Source organism: Marmota monax, unplaced genomic scaffold (genome assembly GCF_021218885.2).
Source record: "Marmota monax isolate L192 unplaced genomic scaffold, Marmota_monax_Labrador192_F-V1.1 WCK01_AAM20220418_F8-fsc00253, whole genome shotgun sequence".
Taxonomy (NCBI): domain Eukaryota; kingdom Metazoa; phylum Chordata; class Mammalia; order Rodentia; family Sciuridae; genus Marmota; species Marmota monax.
This window is the reverse complement of record NW_026695237.1, coordinates 853,143-877,793: the sequence shown is the minus strand read 5'-3', so window position 1 is coordinate 877,793 and position 24,651 is coordinate 853,143. Positions and strand designations below refer to the sequence as shown.

The following is a 24,651-nucleotide window of genomic DNA, read 5'->3' as shown; positions in this document are numbered from 1 at the left end:
ATGTGTGCATGTATGTATATAAATGCTTATTGAATGAATCAGCCAGCTTATTTACTAAGTTTCCCTGTTGATTTTTTGTGGATTCCAGTATTAATTTTTAAATCTTCTATAGGTATCTCTGGAACAAACTGTCATTCCGGTGTTGGATAACACCAGTTTGGGGGTAAGCACAGGTCAATCTGTGGACAGAGGCAACAGCCAGACCTTTGGGAACGCTCAGAACATAGGAGAACAGGCCTTTCCATCTGCAAACTCTAGTGACAGCAGGTGAGATTCGGAACGGCCGAACTTGTTCTCGTGGGATGAGACAGTCTAACCTTATCCTTAAGGACTATGGAGGATGGGATTCTAAAGCTTTGGGCCAAGATCTTTTTTTTTTTTTTTTGGTGGTGGTGGTGGCAGTGGGGGTGTCGGGAATCATACTCACTTTATGCATGGCAGGTGTACTCTCTACCACTGAACTACAGATTCAGCCAGGGCCAGGTTCTGACTGTCACAAATCAAATGAGATGCTCATAAGTCATTGCTTACCCATACCTGTGTGATGGGGCTAATGATCTATGCCCTGCCTTTCTCACAGGATAGTTCCCTCAGAGACATAGAAATGTGTCAGACATTATGCAAGAGTACAGGGCTTGAGAAAGGGGGTCTAGACAAATCTCTTGGTCACCACTACCCTGGTGGCATGATACTGTGCGTGAGATAACATGTAGTCAGTAAGAAAATGAATGAACAATAAGTGAGTCACTCATTGTGGCCAAACATGGCTGTTTTTTTCCTATTCCTGAGTATCCAGAAGAATAAGAAGAAGCTTTCTGTATCTTATTTGCTTGAGCAAGTACCCCTGCTTTAAAAAAAATGAATTATTTATGTATGTATGTATGTTTGTGTATTTGCAATGCTTGGGATTGATCCCAGTGCATCCTGCATGCTAGGTGAACACTCTACCACTGAGTTACATCCCCAGCCCTTTTAATTTTGTGATAGGGTTTGCTAAGTTGTCATTTGGAGTCCTCCTGCTTCAAGCCTTCTTGACTAGCTGGTATTACAGGCATGTGCCAATGTACCTTGCTTAAAATATTTTAAAAAATTAATCAATGTATGATAAGTTTACATATTTATGGGGTAATGTGCCCTGGATTTTAATGCTGTTTTCAATTTTTGATAAATTTCTTATTTCCTTCCCAGCTATGTTTGTTTTATAATAATTCTGCCCAAGCTGTTCTTGTTGCCTCACTATACTGACTGTGTGGTCTTTGAATTAATGATCTAAGAAAATTTGACTTTTACACCCCTTTCCCTAATAGCAGAAGGTTCTCTGTAGTGTTTATTTGGCTGGCTCCTGCCAGCAGTCACTGTTTCCTTAACGTCATAAATTCTGTGCTGGTTTCACCTCTGCCTCATCCACTGCACTACTTTCATTCTGGCCAGTAGAGGCAATGATCAGTTCAGTCCCGGACTTCTTTACTCTCTGTCTTCTCCCAGGCCCATATCCCTGGCAAAACCAGGCTGGCTTTTTGACTGTGTCCATGGGCGAGATTGGAAGAGCTGCCCAGTGCACAGGGAATACCTCCATCTACCTCATTGTGTATGAGGGTAGAGTGGCAGGTTTGCTTCTGCTTTTAGAAGAAAAGAGGAATTAGGGATGTTTACATTGGAGGTGAGAAGACCAAAAATGACACAGCAGGCAGAATCAGGACTAATGATTGAAAATTACAGATAACAGATTCCATTTCATGTAAGGAAGTCATTAGCAATGGGTACTGCTGCATGGAGGAGCTTAGTCCTCTGCCTTTGAAGGTGTTCTTGCAGGGAGGACAACTACTTGTCCAGATTCTTGGACTCTTCAGGATCAGAAGAAAATTCTGAAGTTTTTTTAAAAGACTTTTTTCTAAACCTGAGATTTTGGAATGCTACAGTAAGTCTTAAACTTTCCAAATTGGCAAGCAGAGGAGTATGGAACCAGAGGAAAAAGAGAGGTTTAAGAAACTTGAATAAGCATCCACCTAAGTCCTAGACATGACCCATTTTGCTATGATTGGAAACTGTTCAGTTGCTGAGTATGAAGCATGTTTTCAGGAACTGTCATACTATTAGGGAGAGCATGGATAGCAGGTTATAGAAACTGGATGTTGTTTCTTTTTTAAAAAATAACTTTATTTTATTTATTTATTTTTATGTGGTGCTAAGGATCAAACCCAGTGCCTCAAACAAGCCAGGTGAACATTGTACACTAAGCCACAGCCACAGCTGTGGCAGCAGGTTATATAAAGAATCTGGATTTTGGAATATGATTGACCTGGATTCAGATCCAGACTCTGGGGCTTCTCAGCTCTTTGACTTTTACCAGTTCCTGCAACCAATCTAAGTTTCAAAGTGTTGAAGTTATCATTATTTTGTTTAGTATTGTTTTCCATATTGGGGCTTCACATATATCAGTCCTGTATTCAGTAATATACATATATTAGCCTCACAGCTACCCTGAAAGGCAGGAATAGTATTATTGCTGTTTTTCAGATTAGGAAACTAAAGTCAAGAAAAGCCAGAGGTCCTATAGCTGGGATGATACTGGGATTCTGGTTAGAATAGAGCATAGACCCCATGCTCTGACCATAACTACCTAGCACTGTGGTCAGGATGAGATAAAGTGACATGTAAAAGGCTTTTTGGACAAAACTAGACTAGTCCAAGGAGATTTCTTGGAAATGGTTGGGCTTGAAACATATTATTAAATGGGGAGATATTTATTAATACATAAGACCACTTTGAATTCCTTTTATTTATTTATTTTTTTAGTGAGTATAGTCAGGAAGTAGGAAAACCTCTATGAGATATCCCCAGGATACTGCTGTTCAGAATTTGCTTGAATGCCTTCCATTGTCAAGATTGCCCTAGTTTTCAGCACTTTAAAAAGTAGACCATGTTTCTAATATTTGTGCTTTTGCTCATGTGTGTGCCCTCTTGCTTTGTTATGCTCTGTGTTACAGTTCTCAGCAGCAGGCAGCAAGCTCCTTGACATCATCTTCCACCCTGGCAGAGATCCTGGAAGCCATGAAGCACCCCTCGTAAGTGGCTCATCATATATGTGGTGCGGGGGCAGGAGGTTCCTGAAGGCCTATGCCATGGCAATGCTCAGGCATTGTAGTTGGGTGGATTTATACCTGAATCTTCTGCTTAACAGCTTTGAGACCATGGGCAAGTTACTTGACTTCTGAGCTTACGTATAAGTGGAGTTTCAGAAAGAGTGGTTAAGCACATTGTTGGAAGGATTAAATGGAATAGTTATGTGACATAGTGTAATGCCTGATAAGTAAGATGTTCTCTAAATGTCACTTCCCTTCTTCCCCTTTATCTTTTTCTCCACAACACCTTTTGTTGTCTTGTTGTGATTTCTCTCGGTCTAGGAATTACATAAAGAAATTGATTTATGGGGGTTCTCATTTCATATAGTAAATGCTTTTTCTGACTTCTCATCTTCTCTTTCTGCTTGTTGCCACTGGACACACATACATGCTGACTGCATTGGAACCCAGGACAGGAGTTCAGTTGCTCTCTGAACAGAAGGGCCTCTCGCCATGCTGCTTTATCAGTGCTGAGGTAGTGCACTGGCTGATGAACAATGTGGATGGGGTCCAGACGCAGGCAATGGCCACTGACATCATGCAGGTAAAATAGCAAGACAGGTCTTATAGAACTGTCTGTTCAGTCCCATCGGCAGGTTGGGTGAAAATCTGTTTTTAGTAAGTGTAAGGCATATATGGAGTCGATGAAAGGACAGGTTTTGCTTTGAAATATACTTTTTATCTCAACTTAAAAATCTGGCAATTATTTATTAATTTAACTGAAACATTCAGAGAGGAATCTGCATTTTTGAATCTAGTAATCTCTGTGAAAGATTTTTGGAGAATATTCTTCTCCTGACCTCAAGCCCACAGTTTACCCTTGTTAATTCCTACTTATTGAAGATCTGAGCCTGAATTCAAGGCTCTCTTTCAGGGGCTTCTAGTGCCCTGTACTACTTTGTCAGAGCACTTAGCAAGCCAGAGTGAAGAATCTATATAATCTCCTGCCCAGAGAGTGTGCCACCTCTTAGTGTCCATTTGTATATCATTGGTGCCTTGTATTTTGCTTGGTACATGGTAGGCACTTAGCAGACGCTTGCTGAATTTAATTATGCTGTTCAGAACTAGAACCAAACATGAGAGGAGAGAATTGGATAAGGTTGAGTGACTGAGTTGGTTCATACCATCCTGTCCATATAGAGGTCCCTACTAGAAATTGGTGGTTTGTTAAGCAACTGGATTGTCAATAAATGATTTGAATTAGCATGTGATCCTCAGCTCTTCCTTTGAGGGTCTCAATGTGCTATTTTTCATAGTCTTTCCCTAAAAACTTTATATACTTCCATCACTCTGAGAATACTATTTCTTTGTTCATATAATGAATGCTTCTGACATTTATCCATGTTGATACATATACTTCTAGTTCATTTCAGTTAAAACAAAATGAACTAGAAGTATATGTATCAACATGGATAAATGTCAGAAGCATGATGTTGATGAAAACTAATTTATAAAATGATATAGTATTATATCCTTTATTTAAAATTTCAGCTGGGTGCAGTGGTGCACGCCTATAATCCCATCTACTCAGGAGGCGAGAGGTTCATAAGTTCAAGGCCAGTTTGGGCAGCTTAGTGAAACCTTGTCTCAAAATACAGTTAAAAAAAAAAAAAAAGGATTGGGGATGTAGCTCAGTGGTAGAGTAGCCCAGGTTTAATCGACAGTAACATAATCAATCAATCAATCAATCAGTGAAATTAAAAAATAAAATAAAATCCCACAAGAACACCTGTCATGTCAATACATATCCATGTAATAGCATTTTAAAAAACTTGCTTGAGAATATTGCTCTTATCATTTATTTCTGAGGAAAGAGTGGTCCATAGGTTTTTGTTTTTTTTTTAAAGTAAAAAGAACTGAAGTCAGTACAGTAATGCTCCTTCACCCCCTTATCCCAGTTTCACTTTCCAAGGTTTCGGTTAACTGTGGTCAGTTGTGGTCAAAAAATATAAGTGAAAAATTCCAGAAACAAATAATTTGAGTTTTATTATAGTAAATTGTTATAATTGTTCTGCTTTATCATTATTGTTAATCACTTACTGTGCCTAATTTATATGTTAAACTTTGTCATAGATATGTATAGGAAAAAATTATATGGTTGTCCTCTAGTATCTGTGGATTGTTTCTAGGACCCCTATGGGTACCAAAATCTGTAGATGCTCAATCTTTGTATATCTTCTCATATATTTAAATCCTCTGTGGATTACTTATGATACCTAATACAATGCAAATATTTGTGCTGTATTGTTTAGGAAATAATGACAAGAAAAAGTTCATACATGATCATAAAGATGGAACTTTTTTTTCAAATATTTTTGATCCAAAGTAGGTTGAATCCACAGATTCAGAGAGCTGATTGAATATCTAGGGTTCAGTATTACCTGTCTTTTCAAACATCCTTTGGAGGGGGTCTTAGAACATATCCCTCTCAGAAAAAGTGGGGCTACTGCATAGCAAAATGTTAAATTTGATAGAGCTGAATGGTGGTCTACATGGATTTTTTTCTATGTTTTTCTGTACGTTTGAAATATTTGATGATATACATGTAATGATATGACTTATACCAGGATAATATTTAGCACAGTACAATCTTTATGTCTAGTGGGTAGTTTGAAGATAGGGTCTCCTTAGTGCTTTTATTACTCCCTTGACTCTAGTGCACAACTGGGGACTATTCACTCTGAGAAGTCCCTTTGCAGGAACTTCAGAGTTTCATTGTCTCTCCTAGAAAATGCTGGAAGAACAGCTCATCATGCATGCATCTGGTGAAGCCTGGCGGACCTTCATCTACGGTTTCTATTTCTACAAGATAGTAATGGACAAAGAGCCCGACCGAGGTCAGAAGCAAGGCAAATGCAGTGGCCCACAGGAGTGGGTGTTTTTCTGGTGACCTACTGTTTCACTTGACAGCTTCTTGAGCTCCATGTGTGACTTTATATTCTAAGTTGACTTTTGAGCATTTGTATTTAAGCATAACCAGAGAGAAAAGTTTCTTAAGCTATAGTATGTTCTTGTTGAGGACAATGTAGGTGGAAGATAAACCTAAAAGAGGCCAAAGGACCTGGTATGAGAATTCTCATAGCATTTTTTGGTAGTTGATTTTAAATATAGCACCCTACCTCTCCACTCCCACCTGGTGCAGGTGGTTTTGATGATGACATAATGGTCTCCAATCTGTGATTTATAGCACTTTTTACTTCCTGGATTTCCAGGCTCCATATATTCTCCCAGGAAGTCTGTCAAGTCCTTACAAGTTTTTCAGGATATGTTTTAAGTATAGTCATCCTTTGGTATTAGAGTGATATTGGTTCCAGGACCCATTTTCTCCAGGATACAAACATCTGTGGATGCTTAAGTCTTTTATATCAATGCATAGTATTTGCATATAATGTGTCTATATCCTCCTATACACTTTAAATCATCTTTAGATGACTTATAATACTTAATACAATGTAATTGCTATATTGTACTATATTATCTAAGAATAATGAAAAGAAAAATGTCTGTGTAGGTTTAGTATAGAAGCAGTTTTTTTTTCTGAATATTTTGAATATGTGATTGATTAAGTCTGTGGGTGCAGAACTCATGCATCCAGGAAGCAGATTTGTTTATTTATTTTTGTTTATTTGTTTACTTTTTATGATGCTGGGGATGAACCTATGTTCTTATGCATGCTAGGCAAGTACTCTACGACTGATCCACACCCCCAGCCTTTAAAAAAAAAAAAAAAAAAAACATATACAAGGAAAAATAATCCCCAGAGAGAAGCAGTTTCTCATGTGGCCATGGTGAGAGCTGACTTGTTTAGTTCTGGAGGCACCCAGGACTCAGACCAGCCTCTCTTGTACATGCAGCACATGTGTGGACCTTGGCTGGAAGTGACTCCCATCCTGCAGACAGATAGTTTCTCCACCTTTAGGTCTAAAAATCATACATGAATTGATGCAGCTGGTGACACTCACTGTGCTATTTTGTCCAAGGATGTGACAGAAGTGGGAACTTTTCCCTTGTAGCCACTAGTATGTCCATTGTCACTTTTTTCCTTATAAATAATTATTTTTAAGTAAATAAGTAAACACTTATTTTTTGCCTTCAAATTGAAGGGGAGGGGGTTTACCAGTATATGCTCTGAAATTATGGGTATAAAACTGAATATAAATTACTTGTTCCAATGAAGTTCATATAACATATAATTAACCATTTTAAGGGCATTTAGTACTTGTGCAACCACCACCTCTGACTAGTCCCAGACTATTTTCATTACTGTCTAAAGATTTTCCTATTTTGGACAAATTTTATAAATGGAGTCATACAATATGTGGTTTTTATGTCCAATTTCTAGCATATGTTTTCAAGGTTCATCCATGTTGTAGCATGCATCAGTGAGAAAATAAGCATTTGTACTGAGGTATCCTTCTCTCCCTTCTGCTTTTTTTCAGTGGCCATGCAGCAACCCACTGCCACCTGGCACACTGTAGGCGTGGATGACTTTGCCAGTTTCCAGCGCAAGTGGTTTGAGGTTGCCTTTGTGGCAGAAGAGCTCTTGCACTCTGAGATTCCTGCCTTTCTCCTACCCTGGCTGCCCAGCCGGCCAGCCTCCTATGCTAGCAGGCATAGCTCCTTTAGCCGCAGTTTTGGAGGACGGAGCCAGGCAGCTGCACTTTTAGGTAAATGCTTGATCTAGCTGGATGTGGGGATGTATTGGCAGGTGCCTGGGAAAGGGTAGCAGCCAACCAGGGAATGATGCCACGTGAACCAGAATTAGACCTTTTGTTACTCCAATACTTTCCACTGTGTCTGTTGACACTGTGCTGTTTTCCACTGGCTGAGCAGATCCGGTTTGATTTTTTCCCAAGCAATAGATAGTATTTAGCACCTCTCAAATTAGAGCATGGTGCCAAATGTGCATTTATAGGAGGGAATAGAAAATGTGGCCACTTTTGGTGAGAGCCCTCAGGATATAGGGAATATAAGCTGGTGCTCTCCGCAGGTTTAGTTCCTGTCTGAGGCCTTGAAGACTAGCATCCTAGGATCTCAGAATAGGAAGAAACCTGAAAGGTTATCCATTCAAGACATTTCAGCTGATCATGAATCTTCCCTCATTCCTTCTTCCCCAAATATACTTACCACACTCAAAGATATAAATTGGAACTCTTATTCCCTTTCCATAATTCCTACAGGTCTTAAGATAGCAGTAAATACATGTTTATCAAAAGATGGTGACCTCTGATAGGAAATGGAGACCTCTGCTCTGGAGGAGAGGCCCTGTGGATTGTTTAGAGAATACATGCCCTGGGTGAAGCACCACAGAATTTATCTCTGGGTCAGATTGCAGAGATCCTGAAAACCTTTGGAAGAAAGGAAGAGCCATAATAGACCAAACTCCAGTGAAATGTTACATTCTTCTTTGCCTGTAAAAGCTCAGCTAATTAGAATTCTGATCTGGCTGGTAGGATGGAAAGGTTAATAGCCATCACAGATCCTCAGATTTGCTTAGATCTGGGTGGATGAGCCACCCTTGCTCCAATCTAAGGACAATATCTCCATAAACCCCTGCTTATAGTACTTGGACTGATTTTAACAGGCATTGCCTCTCTCTGAACTCTTCCTCTCTAGTAAAGCATCTTCATCAAGCATCTCTGCCAGTCTCCAACAGGTAGACTCTGTCCTGTTGCAAAAGCCAATCAAAACAAAACAAAACAAAAAAATGGGAAGCTTGTATCAGATTTTCCTTTGTCCTCTCCTTTGGAACAACCCTTCTCAAGCTTACCAAGGAGCTCCACATTGCTTAATAAAGTGGCCTAGTCCTTTTGCCGCCAGTAGCATTTGTTTGATAATCTCTGACTCCTTTAAATGGTTTTCTTTATTGGTTCCTAAGGTAATTGGTACAATATGGCAGAATGTCTGCTGACATTGCTACAGTGTGCCTCTCAGCTCTCCTATTTTTGTTAGTCTCCTTTGCTGATATCTCTTCAGCAATCTGATATTTCAACATTGCAGCAGGTAGGCCTCGTTCTATAGGCTGGCAGAGCCTTCTCTGGGTCCTATCTTTATGTCTTGAAGCATCTCGTGAAGGTCAGTCAGTGTCTTTCATTATCCCAAGGTCTAATCACTGCTAAATTTTCATCTCTATCCCACACCATGCTTTCCAGTTTGAGACTCATCCATTCATCTCCTTGACTGTCAATTAGATGGCTAAAGTACATTGTTTAGAGCTCTACCTTCCCACTCCCTTGCCACCATCATCTCCTTCTCCTTTAGTCTTTCCTTGTCATTTTGGTTACTTAGGCCAGGCAGGAATCTCAGTCACTTTCCTGTTCTTTCTTTCCCACTCTACATCTAGTCCATCAGCAAGTTCTGTCTTCCTTTTATCTACCTTCAGTATTCTAAGCCACTGTCATCTCCTGCGTGTGATACTGCAATCACCTCTTGACCTTTTTTCCCCCCATTATCGGTTTTCCACACAGAATACAGAGAGACCACTTCAGATGTAAGTAGGATCATGTGTTTTTTCTAGGCAGCATTCTCTCGTGACTTTCATCTCACTGGAATTAAAAGCCAGTCTTTAGCCTCTCAGGTTCTCCCTGATGTGAGCTTCTTACTCTGCCCTATCTTCTGTGGTGGTCCTATGCACTTTGCTGACCCACATTGGCTTCTGTGCACGTAGCTCAACATGCCAAGCATATTTCTGCTTCTGGATTTTTCCTTCTACCTGAGGCACCATTGCTCGGATAGCCTCAGGAATTCTTCCCTTCAAGTTTCTCCTTCAAGGTCACATGTGATTGAGGTCTTCCCTGATCCCCCTACAGTCTCTGGGCCCCTGACACCCAACCTTTGTCTGCTTTGCTCTTATCACCTCTGGACAGTGTGTGTGTGTGTACAGCTTGTGAGTCCTTTCAAGGATTTAAGTCCTTCCAAGGACTTAAGGTGTGTGATGAACTTCTTTTTGTTAACTGACTGTCCTCACTCCTACTTAATACATAGTTGGTTTCTGTTAATACTTGTTGAATATATGAAAAAATATTAATGTAGTTTGGCAGAATTTGGGGAAATTGAATTTTGAACATTAGATCTGGAATCGTCAAACCTGAGCAATTAGTTGCTGAATTGTCAGAAAAATAGTAGTTGTTCTGCTGTTCATTCTGATGCTACCAGCCTGGCAACAGACAAGCTGCCCATCCCCTTTCTTGTATGCATGGTCCTTCCCCTGTGAAAAGACAAGGAGATGTGTGCATGGTCCCAAACCTCTTGCTGCACTTACTACTTGTGCAGTTACTACTTCTGGAAAATGCTACCAGTGTTGTCATCTTGACATACTTAGTTTCTGGAAGCTCTGTTGACAATGTGTATTCAGATATCCTCCTTTCTGAAGTCTTCTTCTATAGGCTGGTAAAATCCTCTCCTGACTTCCATAGTCTTTTGCTCAAGATGGGATTCAGATTATCTCAGTTTAGCTTTGGTTCTTAGTGCTTAAAAAGAGCAGTCTATAGAAAAATAAAGTCATGTGCTCCCCAAAAAAGGAGAGTAGAGAGGAAGATAGGGTTTATGTCCAGGGCAGGAAGTTGATTGGACTGGTGTTTGCTATCTGGGGTCTGTGTATGGGCTTTAGTGAATCTGAAACTAGGCAGAATTTTGCATGTATGCTTTCTGGGGAAACATCCTTTTATTAGCAAAAGTAGCTCCCATGGTTGTTATAGTGGAATTTTATTCTTTCAGTCTCTTTGCCTATCACTTCTCTACTTCTTTTCCTTTTAAATCTGATAGCTAGTTCTATCTAGTGACAGCTCTCAGACCTTTCTGTTAAGATACGAGATGTTTCACTGCAGCATTTTTCCAGGTTAGAATATAGACTTTTACTGTGTCATTTCTTTATTTATTTTCTTGGATACTGGGGATTGAACTCAAGGGTACTCCACTACTGAGCCACATCCCCAACCCTGTTTTTATATTTTATTTAGAGACAGGGACTCACTGAATTGCTTAGCACCTTGCTTTTGCTGAGGCTGGCTTTGAATTTACAATCCTCCAGCCTCTGAGCTGCTGGGATTAGAGGCGTGTGCCACCATGCCTGGCTTGTGTCATTTATTTAAGTAACAAAGATCTATTGTGTTTATTAAATTATTGTGGTGCTGGGAAGGGAACCCAGTGCTTCACATATGCTAGGTAAGTGCTTTCCCACTGAGCTACATCTCTACCCTAAACTATTGTCTTTAAATTGGGTCATCATCAATGTTTGGATTTTTCTTCAGAAAAAAAACATTATCACTCATAATGGAAGAAAGGCCTATATATTATATGTGACCTGTTCCTTTTCCATTTGCTTTTTGTGTGTTTCTTTTGACATGTTCCTTTTTAAATACTTTTGATTCTCAATTGGCCCTTAGTAGTTGGAAATTATTTTGAAATCCTTGACATTGGCAAATGGTCCTATCTGGATTCACTCATGGTAGGTTTCACTTCCCTGTGTTGCTGAGTTGGGAAGCTACAGGGGCATCTGAGAATCTGGAAGAAGCAATGCCACATGCCTGAGCCTCTTCACAAGTCTTCTACTTGTCAGCTTTTTCTTTTTTGGGGGTACTAGGGATTGGACTCAGGGGCACTTGACTACTGAGCCACATCCCCAGCCCCATTTTGTATTTTATTTAGAGACAGGGTCTCACTGAGTTGCTTAGCACCTTGCTTTTTCTGAGGCTGGCTTTGAATTCTGAATCCTCCTGCCTCAGCCTCCCAAACCACTGGGATTATAGGCGTGTGCCACTGCGCCTGGCAGTTTTCCTTCCTTCCTTCCTTCCTTCCTTCCTTCCATCCATCCATTAAACACAAAGGGGTGTTTTACCACTGAGTTATATCCTCAGTCCTTTTTAAATTTTTTTTTTTTTTTAAATTTGAGACAGATTCTTGTTGAGTTGCTGAGGCCCTCACAAAGTTGCTAATGCTGGTCTTGCCTCTTACCTCAGCCTCCCAAGTTGCTGGGACTAGAGGCATGTGCCACTGTGCCCAGCTCTCTCAATCTTTTCTTGATGGCCTGCTGGATCTCAGGGTCAGGAGGGCTTATAGACTACCTGTGTCCAAACCCTATCACTTGCACCTTTTCCATAGCATTCCTGGTTGGTGGGAGCCAACTCCTTTTTAAAAATCCTTTTGATGTGGCACTCACTACTAATAACCCTCACTTCATTCTGTGGTAGCTCTAGTTGTTATGCTGAATTTCAGTTCCCTTTGTGGGATTGTGTTCATTTTACTCTAGTGACACTGATCCCTTCCCTGTGTCATTAATGGCACCCTTGCTGTGACCTGGGTGAAGGGTGCTAAGTCTGATCTTCCCCTGGGTTTGCATATATTTATTGGATTCCATATATCTCTATGTCCCCAAAAGGTGAATAAGTTGGTTCCCATGGAACACAAGGAATGACTTTACTGAAAGTGGTATTTTGGCTTGGCTTTTACCTTTGTCAACACTTTAACCCTGCTGGAAGCATCTATAGGTCAACCCTGAAGTATAAAACCAATGAAACATTTTTTCCCCATCTTGAGATTTGTTAAAATATATTCATACATGCACACAATAAAACAGTATAATTTGATCAGTTTCATTCCCCAGAACCTCCATTTTCCTTTCCCTTGATCCCCTTCTATTCTACTGGCCTCCCTTCTTCTTTTTTTTTTTTAATTTGTTCTAATTAGTTGTATATGACAGTAGAATGCATTTTGACAATTTATACACAAAGGGAGCACAACTTCTCAATCCTCTGGTTGTACATGGTACAGAGTCACACCAGTAGTGTAATCATACATGTATATTAGGTAATAATGTTTGTCTCATTCTACTGTCCTTTCCATCCCCACAGCTGTACCCCTTCCCTCTGCACAATCCAGAGTTCCTTCATTCTTCCCTACCACCCCCTGTCCCCCAGCCTACTATGGATCAGCATCCCTTATCAGAGAAAACATTGGGCCTTTGGTATTTTGGGATTGGCTTGTTTCACTTAGCATGATGTTCTGTAGTTCCATCCATCTACCAGCAAATACCATAATTTCATTTTTCTTTAGACTGAGTAATGTTCCATTGTGTATATGTACCACATTTTCTTTATCCATTCATCTGTTGAAGGGCATCTAGGTTGGTTCCATAGTTTAGCTATTGTGAATTGAGCTACTATAAACATTGATGTGGCTGTGTCACTGTTAGTATGCTGATTTTAAGTCCTTGGGTATAAACCAAGGAATGGGATAGCTGGGTCAAATGGTGGTTCCATTCCAAGTTTTCTGAGGAATCTCCATACTGCTTTCTAAAGTGGTTACACCAATTTGCAGTTCCACCAGCAATGTATGAGCGTGCCTTTTCCCCCGTATCCTCGTCAACACTTATTATTGCTTGTATTCTTGATAATTGTCATTATGACTGGAGTGAGTGAGATAAAATCTTAGAGTAATTTTGATTTGCATTTTTCTAATTGCTAGAAATGATGAACATTTTTTTTCCATATATTTGTTGATTGTTTGTATTTCTTGTTTTGTGAAGTGTCTGTTCAGTTTCTTAGCCCATTTATTGATAGGGTTATTTGTTTTTTTGGTGTTTAGTTTTTTGAGTTCTTTATATATCCTGGAGATTAGTGCTCTATCTGAGGTGTGTATGGTAAAGATTTTTTTCCCATTCTGTAGGTCTCTGTTCACCTCATTGATTGTTTCTTTTGCTGAGGAGAAACTTTTTAGTTTGAGTCCATTGCATTTATTAATTCTTGATTTTATTTCTTGCACTTTAGTAGTCTTGTTAAGGAAATTGGGGCCTAATCTGACATGGTTAAGATTTGGGCCTACTTTATCACTATTAGATGCAAGGTCTCTGGACTAATTCCTAGGTCCTTGATCCACTTTGAGTTGTGTTTTGTGCATCGTGAGAGATTGGGGTTTATTTTCATTTTGCTATATGTGGTTTCCAGTTCTCCCAGCACCATTTGTTGAAGAGGCTATCTTTTCTTCAGTGTGTGTTTTTGATGCCTTTGTATAGTATGAGATAACTGTATTTATGTGGGTTTGTCTCTGTGTCTTCTATTCTGTACCATTGGTCTACATGTTCGTATGAGTGATGTGTTTTTTCCTAACCTTTTTTTTTTTTTTTTGGCATATATCTGTTTACTTTATTGAGCATCCTAAGTATTGCATTCCACAGATATTGTTCTATATGCATTTTTTCATTTTAACAATATACTCTGGAGGTAATTCCTTATCAATACATACATTAAGTTTTAACAGTTCTTTTAAAATTCAACCAGACTTTACTTATGTAAAGTGAACAAGTATTAAGTACTCAAATCTTAAGAGACTTAAGATTTTTTTTAATACCTTTATTTTATTTATTTATTCTTTTGTGGTGGTGAGGATCGAACCCAGGTCTCACACATGCTAGGCAAGTGCTCTACTGCTGAGCCACAACCCCAGCCCGACTCAATAATTTTTTACATACATCTCACATCTGTCAATACCAGCTCTTTACAACACGGCGTGTATGCAGCTCCTATTGGCCCCATTTGTCCCTCTTGAAAACATCCGCTACCAAGTAGGCACAATTGTGACCTATAGTTGTGACTACAGAGAGATCAGTTCTTTTTTAATGGATGCATGGTATTCTGTTGTATGGATATAAAAGCCATTTAATTTCAATCTTTTGCTGTTACCAGAGATAATATAGTGACTATCCTTAAGCATATTCTACTTCTTGATTTGTCACCCTGAATTTTATGTGGGATGAATGTGGCAAACCCACATTCATCCCACATAAAACTCACAAAAATTTATTTTATTTTATTTATTTTTTTATTTTAGAATACCCTTTTATTTTTTTATTTTTTATTTTTTTAATTTTTACATTGCATTTATTTATTTTATTTTATTTTTAAATTTTTTATTGTTGGCTGTTCAAAACATTACATAGTTCTTGATATATCATATTTCACACTTTGATTCAAGTGGGTTATGAGCTCCCATTTTTACCCCATATACAGATTGCAGAATTACATCAGTTACACATCCATTGATTTACATATTGCCATACTAGTGTCTGTTGTGTTCTGCTGCCTTTCCTATCCTCTACTACCCCCCCTCCCCTCCCCTCCCCTCTTCTCTCTCTGCCACCTCTACTGACATTCATTTGTCCCCCTTGTATTATTTTTCCCTTTCCCCTCACTTCCTCTTGTATGTACTTTTGTATAACTCTGAGGGTCTCCTTCCATTTCCATGCAATTTCCCTTCTCTCTCCCTTTCCCTCCCACCTTTCATCCCTGTTTAATATTAATCTTCTTCTCATGCTCTTCGACCCTACTCTGTTCTTAGTTACTCTCCTTATATCAAAGAAGACATTTGGCATTTGTTTTTTAGGGATTGGCTAGCTTCACTTAGCATAATCTGCTCTAATGCCATCCATTTCCCTGTAAATTCTATGATTTTGTCATTTTTTAATGCGGAGTAATACTCCATTGTATATAAATGCCACATTTTTTTTATCCATTCATCTATTGAAGGGCATTTAGGTTGGTTCCACAGTCTTGCTATTGTGAATTGTGCTGCTATGAACATCGATGTAGCAGTGTCCCTGTAGCATGCTCTTTTTAGGTCTTTAGGGAATAGACCGAGAAGGGGAATAGCTGGGTCAAATGGTGGCTCCATTCCCAGCTTTCCAAGAAATCTCCATACTGCTTTCCAAATTGGCTGCACCAATTTGCAGTCCCACCAGCAATGTACAAGTGTACCCTTTTCCCCACATCCTCGCCAGCACTTGTTGTTGTTTGACTTCATAATGGCTGCCAATCTTACTGGAGTGAGATGGTATCTTAGGGTGGTTTTGATTTGCATTTCTCTGACAGCTAGAGATGTTGAGCATTTTTTCATGTACTTGTTGATTGACTGTATGTCCTCCTCTGAGAAGTGTCTGTTCAGGTCCTTGGCCCATTTGTTGATTGGGTTGTTTGTTCTCTTATTGTCTAATTTTTTGAGTTCTTTGTATACTCTGGATATTAGGGCTCTATCTGAAGTGTGAGGAGTAAAGATTTGTTCCCAGGGTGTAGGCTCCCTATTTACCTCTCTTATTGTTTCTTTTGCTGAGAAAAAACTTTTTAGTTTGAGTAAGTCCCATTTGTTGATTCTAGTTATTAACTTTTGTGCTATGGGTGTCCTATTGAGGAATTTGGAGACCGACCCCACCGACTGTAGATTGTAGCCAACTTTTTCTTCTATCAGACAGCGTGTCTCTGATTTGATATCAAGCTCCTTGATCCATTTTGAATTAACTCTTGTGCATGGCGAGAGAAAGGGATTCAGTTTCATTTTGTTGCATATGGATTTCCAGTTTTCCCAGCACCATTTGTTGAAGATGCTATCCTTCCTCCATTGCATGCTTTTAGCCCCTTTATCAAATATAAGGTAGTTGTAGTTTTGTGGATTGGTTTCTGTGTCCTCTATTCTGTACCATTGGTCCACCCGCCTGTTTTGGTACTAGTACCATGCTGTTTTTGTTACTATTGCTCTGTAGTATAGTTTGAAGTCTGGTATCGCTATACCGCCTGATTCACACTTCCTGCTTAGAGTTGTTTTTGCTATTCTGGGTCTTTTATTTTTCCATATGAATTTCATGATTGCTTTCTCTATTTCTACAAGAAATGCCATTGGGATTTTGATTGGCATTGCATGAAACCTATAGAGAACTTTTGGTAATATCGCCATTTTGATGATGTTAGTTCTGCCTATCCATGAACAGGGTATATTTTTCCATCTTCTAAGATCTTCTTCTATTTCTCTCTTTAGGGTTCTGTAGTTTTCATTGTATAAGTCTTTCACCTCTTTTGTTAGGTTGATTCCCAAGTATTTTATTTTTTTTGAAGATATTGTGAACGGAGTGGTTGTCCTCATTTCCATTTCAGAGGATTTGTCGCTGATATACAGGAATGCCTTTGATTTATGCGTGTTGATTTTATATCCTGCCACTTTGCTGAATTCATTTATTAGCTCTAATAGTTTCTTTGTAGACCCTTTTGGGTCTGCTAGGTATAGAATCATGTCATCTGCAAATAGTGATAATTTAAGTTCTTCTTTTCCTATTTTGGTGCCTTTAATTTCTTTCGTCTAATTGCTCTGGCCAGTGTTTCGAGAACTATGTTGAACAGAAGTGGTGAGAGAGGGCATCCCTGTCTTGTTCCAGATTTTAGAGGGAATGCCTTCAATTTTTCTCCATTCAGAATGATGCTAGCCTGAGGCTTAGCATAGATTGCTTTTACAATATTGAGGTATGTTCCTGTTATCCCTAGTTTTTCTAGAGTTTTGAACATAAAGGGATGCTGTACTTTGTCGAATGCTTTTTCCGCATCTATCGAGATGATCATATGGTTCTTATTTTTAAGTCTATTGATGTGGTGAATAACATTTATTGATTTCCATATATTGAACCAGCCTTGCATCCCAGGGATGAATCCTACTTGATCATGGTGCACAATTTTTTTGATATGTTTTTGTATCCGATTCGCCAGAATTTTATTGAGGATTTTTGCATCTAGGTTCATTAGAGATATTGGTCTATAGTTTTCTTTCTTTGAAGTGTCTTTGTCTGGTTTAGGTATCAGGGTGATGTTGGCCTCGTAGAATGAATTTGGAAGTTCTCCCTCTTTTTCTATTTCCCGAAGTAGCATGAAAAGTATTGGTATTAGTTCCTCTTTAAAGGTTTTGTAAAACTCTGCTGTATACCCATCCGGTCCTGGGCTTTTCTTAGTTGGTAGTCTTTTGATGGTTTCTTCTATTTCCTCAATTGATATTGGTCTGTTTAGGTTGTCTATATCCTCCTGACTCAATCTGGGCAGATCATATGACTTCAGAAATTTATCGATGCCTTCACTATCTTCTAATTTATTGGAGTATAAGGATTCAAAATAATTTTTGATTATCTTCTGTATATCTGAAGTGTCTGTTGTGATATTGCCTTTTTCATCCCGTATGCTAGTAATTTGAGTTCTCTCTCTTCTTCTCTTCGCTAGCATGGCTAAGGGTCTGTCGATTTTGTTTATTTTTTCAAAGAACCAACTTTTAGTTTTGTCAATTTTTTCAATTGTTTCTTTTGTTTCGATTTCATTAATTTCCGCTCTGATTTTAATTATTTCTTGCCTTCTACTTCTTTTGCTGTTGTTTTGCTCTTCTTTTTCTAGGATTTTGAGATGAAGTGTGAGATCATTTATTTGTTGGTTTTTTCTTTTTTTAAGGAATGAACTCCAAGCAATGAATTTTCCTCTTAGAACTGCTTTCAATGTGTCCCATAGATTCCGATATGTTGTGTCTGTGTTTTCATTAATCTCTAAGAATTTTTTAATTTCCTCCTTGATGTCTTCTATAACCCATTGATCATTAAGTAACCTATTGTTCATTCTCCAAGTGATTTATTCTTTTTCCTTCCTTCTTTTATCGTTGATTTTCAGTTCCATTCCATTATGATCAGATATGATGCATGATATTATCTCTACTCCTTTGTATTGTCTAAGAGTTTCCCTGTGACATAATATATGATCTATTTTTGAGAAGGATCCATGTGCTGCTGAGAAAAAAGTGTAACTGCTTGATGTTGGGTGGTATATTCTATATATGTCAATTAAGTCTAGGTTATTAATTGTGTTATTGAGTTCTATAGTTTCCTTATTCAACTTTTGTTTGGAAGATCTGTCCAGTGGCGAGAGAGGTGTGTTGAAGTCTCCCATGATTATGGTATGGTGGTCTATTAGACTCTTGAACTTGAGAAGAATTTGTTTGATGAATATAGCTGCACCATTGTTTGGGGCATATATATTTATGATTGCTATGTCTTGTTGGTGTATGGTTCCCTTAAGCAGTATGTAGTGTCCCTCTTTATCCCTTTTGATTAACTTTGGCTTGAAATCTATTTTATTTGATATGAGTATGGACACTCCTGCTTGTTTCCGAAGTCCATATGAGTGATATGATTTTTCCCAACCTTTCACCTTCAGCCTATGTATGTCTTTTCCTGTAGGCAGCATATTGTTGGGTCTTGTTTTGTGATCCATTCTACTAGCCTGTGTCTCTTAATTGGTGAGTTTAAGCCATTAACATTTAGGGTTATTATTGAGATATGGGTTGTTCTTCCAGCCATATTTGTTTATTTATGTTACTAAACATGGTTTGTTTTCCTCTTTGATTATTTTTCCCCCCTTTACTGTCCTACCGCCCACTGTTGGTTTTCATTGTTATTTTCCATTTCCTCTTCCTGTAATGTTTTGTCAAGGATGTTTAGAAGAGATGGTTTTCTAGCTGCAAATTCTTTTAACTTTTGTTTATCGTGGAAGGTTTTAATTTCATCTTCCATCTTGAAGCTTAATTTCGCTGGAAACACAATTCTTGGTTGGAACCCATTTTCTTTCGGTGTTTGAAATATGTTATTCCAGGATCTTCTAGCTTTCAGAGTCTGTGTTGAAAGATCAGCTGTTATCCTGATTGGCTTACCCCTAAATGTAATCTGCTTCCTTTCTCTTGTAGCTTTTAAAATTCTCTCCTTATTCTGTATGTTGGGCATCTTCATTATAATGTGTCTAGGTGTGGGTCTCTTATGATTTTGCACATTCGGCGTCCTGTAGGTTTCTAGGATTTGGGATTCTGTCTCATTCTTCAAGTCTGGGAAGTTTTCTCGTATTATTTCATTGAATAGATTGCTCATTCCTTTGGTTTGAAACTCTGTCCCTTCCTGTATCCCAATGACTCTTAAATTTGGTCTCTTGATGTTATCCCATATTTCTTGGATGTTCTGCTCATGGTTTCTTAACAGTCTTGCTGAGCTGTCTATGTTCTTTTCAAGGTGAAATACTTTATCTTCATTGTCTGATGTTCTATCTTCTAAGTGTTCTACTCTGCTGGTAGTATTCTCCATTGAGTTTTTAAGTTGGTTTATTGCTTCCTGCATTTCTAGGATTTCTGTTTGTTTGTTTTTTATAACCTCTATCTCCCTGTATATTTGATCTTTTGCTTCTTGGATTTGTTTATGTAATTCATTGTTGAAGTGATCTTTCATTGTCTGATTTTGCTGTCTGATGTCTTCCTTGAGACTCCAGATCATCTGAAGCATGTATATCCTGAATTCTTTATCTGACATTCCATCTGCTGCAGCTATTACCTCTTCTAACGTTGAGTTGACCTGCATTGCTTGTGGTCCTTTCTTTCCTTGTCTCTTCATACTGTTCGCGTTCCTTTCTACTTGGTGAAACTGTTGTGCTATTGAATTTTCCCCCTATATATTTATATTGGTCTTGTATAGTTGCAAAGTCTCCCTCGCAGGCGCGGGCGGCGGCTCTGCCCCTCCTCCAATTGGGGCAATGTGCCTACCACGCCGGCAGGCCACTGGGCCTGCTCTGCCGGTCGGTAGCAGGTTCGCCTACCTTGCGGGCGGCGGCTCTGTCCCTCTGCGGGCCGCTAGGCTTGTTCTGTCGGTGGTCGCAGTTCTGCCTACTTTGCAGGCGCAGGTAGCGGCACTGCCCCTCTGCAGGCCTCTGGGGCTGTTCTGCCAGTGGGTCGCAGGTCCGCCTACCTTGTAGGCGCGGGGGGCGGGGCGGCTCTACCCTTCCTCAGGCCACTGGGCCTGTTCTGTCTGTCGGTTGCAGGTCCGGCCTGTTCTGATGGTGGTCACAGTTCCGTCTACCTTGCAGGCGCGGGGGGAGGGGGCGGCTCTGCCTCTCAGCAGGCCGCTGCTCCTCTTCTGCCGGTGGGTTGCAGGCCCGCCTACCTTGCAGGAGTGATTGGAAGCTCTGCCCCTCCGCGGGCCACTGGGCCTTTTCTGTCGGTGGTCACAGTTCCGCCTACCTGGCAGGCACGGGGCGGCTCTGCCCCTCAGCAGGCCGCTGGGCCTGCTCTGTGGGTGGTCACAGTTCCCTCTACCTTGCAGGCGCAGGGGGAGGGGGCGGCTCTGCCTCTCAGCAGGCCGCTGCTCCTCTTCTGTCGGTGGGTCGCAGGCCCGCCTACCTTGCAGGAGTGATTGGAAGCTCTGTCCCGCCGCGGGCCACTGGGCCTTTTCTGTTGGTGGTCACAGTTCAGCCTACCTGGCAGGCGCGGGGGGTGGGGGGCGGCTCTGCCCCTCAGCAGGCCGCTGGGCCTGCTCTGTGGGTGGTCACAGTTCTGTCTACCTTGCCGGTCTTTCCTAACCTTTTAACTTCAGTCTGTGGGTGTCTTTTCCTAGGATTTGAGTCTCTTGAAGACAGCATATTGTTGGGTCTTTTTTAAAATCCAGTCTTCCAGTTTATGTCTTTGGATTGATGAGTTTAGGCCATTAACATTCAGGATTATTATTGGGATATGATTTGTATTCCTGGTCATTTTGGTTTATTTTTGGTTTTTAGCTTGATTTAGTTTCATCTTTGCACCCAATGCAAATAATATACACCTTTAAACCAAATATCTCCTATTAAGGTGTCTATAGTTTTGTTACAATAAACAGAAATGATGTGTTCAATTATTGTCTATAATATAAACAGTAAGTTTGCTGAAAGGGTTTACCATTTCTAATGATAGACAATGAGGGAACAGAATTAGTGTGAGATATGATGTTTATGAGAGAGGAGAGAAGATAGAGGAAAAAATTTAAAGTAAGAGAGAGAGAGGGATTAATAGAGGTTGGCTGTTAGTATGAGAGAAGTGAGAAAGAGAATCTAGGGAGACAGGTAGGTGAGGAAAAAAAATTATACAGATTAAAAAAAAGTATAAATATAAGGATACACAACAAAACTGTAATGTACTATTCAGACATCCCATTCCTCAATAAATTGTTGCATGAAAAATATTTGGATTAAAAGATGGTAGAGATATGAGGGAAAGGGCAAAAGAAATAAAAAAAAAAAAAGGAAAATCTCAATAGCTTCCGCTAGCTTTCAAAAAATTTCTTAACTTCCACTCTCTGCCAATAGGTGGGGTTGTCTGAAGTTTAATGGTAGCTCCAGTCCCGTGGGTGCCAGCAAGATGTTCTCATACCCTCCTCCAGTCTTCCCACCCATTTCTTCCCCATGAGCTGAAGAGAGCCTGGTTTCCTCCAGTTTCTCCAACTGAGCTCCCTTTGGGGAACTGCCCCTAGTCTCTGACTTTCCACAGCTTGCTAGAATCAGACTGGCCCATACAAGCCCAGCTGCAGTCTTATGGACCTGGCTTCAGATTCCCAAGGCTCTGCCTTGCTGCACTCCCAAGATTCAATACCATTTCAACTTGTAGGGAAACCACCAGGGATGCACTCACACAAAGGAGAGACCCTACAAAGAGACAGCCAGATGATGGCCACTAGCACACCCAGCAGAAAGACCTCAGGTGCAACCAGACCTGCAGGTACCCCGACAATATATCTTCAGGACCTGGCTGGTATCCCTAGACTGAGGCAGCCATGTCCCAAGATGGCAGCAGTGGCAATTGCAAACCTGTGGGCCCTGACTAGTGTCCCAAGATGGTGACGGCTGCATGTAACCAAACCTGCGGGTACTGTGACAGTGGACTTCCAAGCAGCAGGGGGCAGCGGGCAGCCAACAATCCACTGGTGGTCTGCTGCCAGTCTGTAGGCTAGTGGCAGGCAATCTGCAGGTGGATGTCAGGCAGCAGTGGATGGGCAGGCAAGAGGCGGGCAAATGGACAAATGGCGGACGGTATGCTGGTAGACAGCCAGCTATCAGGCTATTGTGGAGGGTGAATGGGGGGTAAACAGCAGGGGATCAGTGGACAGCAACAGCTGCCTTGCAGAGAAACAGTATTTCCTCTGCTTGAATCCTGAGTCACAGAGCCACAAGAAATGAGGTCTTCTTCCAGTCCACCATCTTGTATCTGTCTCGGAAACCAGTGATACAACCACTTGGCAGAACAGTTCCTTTGGGCTTTTCTAGACCAGTCTGTGTTGAACTTAATATTCCAGATGGGAAAGAAGAGATGTATGTGGTCACTGTTGATGTTTATGAAGTGACCTTATTTTTGCTGGGTGCTTTTTACCTGAGGGGGAGGGATACAGTGTTTAAGAGTAGAGAGCAAAACTTTCTTTGATTCGGTCTGTGAAGTACAGGGTCAGTCTGTCTGTGTCATGAATCAGAAACATGAAGCAGAGACAGAGGTGCAGCTTTAGGATCAGAGTGGTCAAGTTAAGGTACCAAGTACCTTAAGCATAATGGACAGTGTTTATGGAGTTATGCCCAGGTCTCACCTTGAGATTTGGTGAGCTCTTGGCTTAAATGGAGAGCAGAGGGAGAGGAGGGGAGATAGAAATGAGGAGGCTTGAGGAGAAGGCAAAAGGGAGTCTATAATCCTTTCTCTGCTATGTTAACTTGTTCCTCACCCCTCCTCTGTGAAACAGCTAAGCTGCCACCTCTCAGTTTGGAGACAAAGAACTAAACCAGAGCTATATTCTCAGAAACACATACTAGTAAATGGCAGAACTTAGGTCTTCCAACTCCAAATCCAGATCTTTTGTATGTTTTAGTTTTGAGAGAAAAATAAGTGGTACACCTGGCAGCTAAATGTCAGTTTACCTGGGTGCCATTCAGTGCCCTAGCTAACTCTTCCCTGCCTCCTATTAGCAGCTCAGTAAAACTGCTGACTTAGGATCCATTTTATCCTTGTCAGAGATAATACAATCCAATGCTTCTACCTGCAGACCCAGGACTAAGTTGAGTACTTAAGATAAATAGAAACCATTGAACTCATGGGGGTGGGTGACAAATGAAGGGCAGACCATAATTTATAGAAACCTTAGGTGTGACAGTATCCAAGGCAGGCAGAACAGAGCCTTGACCTTTTAAAATTTCTGAGCCTATTTCAATCCTTTATCTAGTAAGGAACTTGATTTTCTGACACCTCTCTAATATATTGCTGTCTTGGATTGAGTAGGTTTTCTGAACAAGGATGCCAGAGGATAAGCAAGTTTGGCACTAAGCCAGTCTTCCACCAAAGGATGATGGAACAGAGTGTTAAACTTTATCATGAGGTTTTATTTATTGAGAAAAGATTATAGAACTAATGCCTTCCTGGATTGAAACCAGAAAAGGAAGACTTCCTCCTTATTCTGGTCTGGGCTGCTTCTCCTTATATCCCTTTGTGGATCACTGAAATCAGATAATCTTGGGTTCAGCCTGCCTGAGGTTCTGACTCCATAATTTTAGCCAAGGAATCTTCCCTCTTGAACTTTGGTTTCTGTCCTGTAAATGAAAGGGTTGGATTTGATTAAGGAGAGGCAAACTGTAGTTTAAGTGGCCTTCTAGTTTATGATTTCTTTGCTTGTTTTATAATTGCCCATTTTTTGAAGAAGAATTTTAGGGTCACAAGAAAATTGGTGCCAAAAGTTTATATATATCCCTTGACCACAAATATACCTAGTCTTCCCAATATCAACATCTCCCACCAGAGTGACATTCCTTAAAATTCATGAAATCTATGTTGACATACTATTATCACCCAAAGTTCATGGGTGATAATATAGGATTCATTCATGGTGTACAATCTATGGTTTTGGAAAAACATATAATGACATGTATCTACC

General features: G+C 40.2%; 1 protein-coding gene across 9 annotated transcripts in view; it reads left to right on the top strand.

Annotated features, from left to right (window-relative positions):
• The window catches only part of Depdc5 (DEP domain containing 5, GATOR1 subcomplex subunit), a 161,690-nt gene that overhangs the window by 123,110 nt on the left and 13,929 nt on the right, over positions 1-24,651 (top strand). For 6 of the 9 annotated variants that reach the window (XM_046439464.2, XM_046439462.2, XM_046439463.2 and 3 more), the window contains 5 exons: positions 113-267; positions 2,988-3,065; positions 3,534-3,666; positions 5,851-5,959; positions 7,562-7,789. In XM_046439464.2, the coding sequence (XP_046295420.1) occupies positions 113-267; positions 2,988-3,065; positions 3,534-3,666; positions 5,851-5,959; positions 7,562-7,789 (703 nt within the window). Of the gene's footprint in view, positions 1-112; positions 268-2,987; positions 3,066-3,533; positions 3,667-5,850; positions 5,960-7,561; positions 7,790-24,651 lie in introns of those variants that run through there. The other 3 variants (XR_009226268.1, XR_009226269.1, XR_009226270.1) reach the window with 3 other exon arrangements.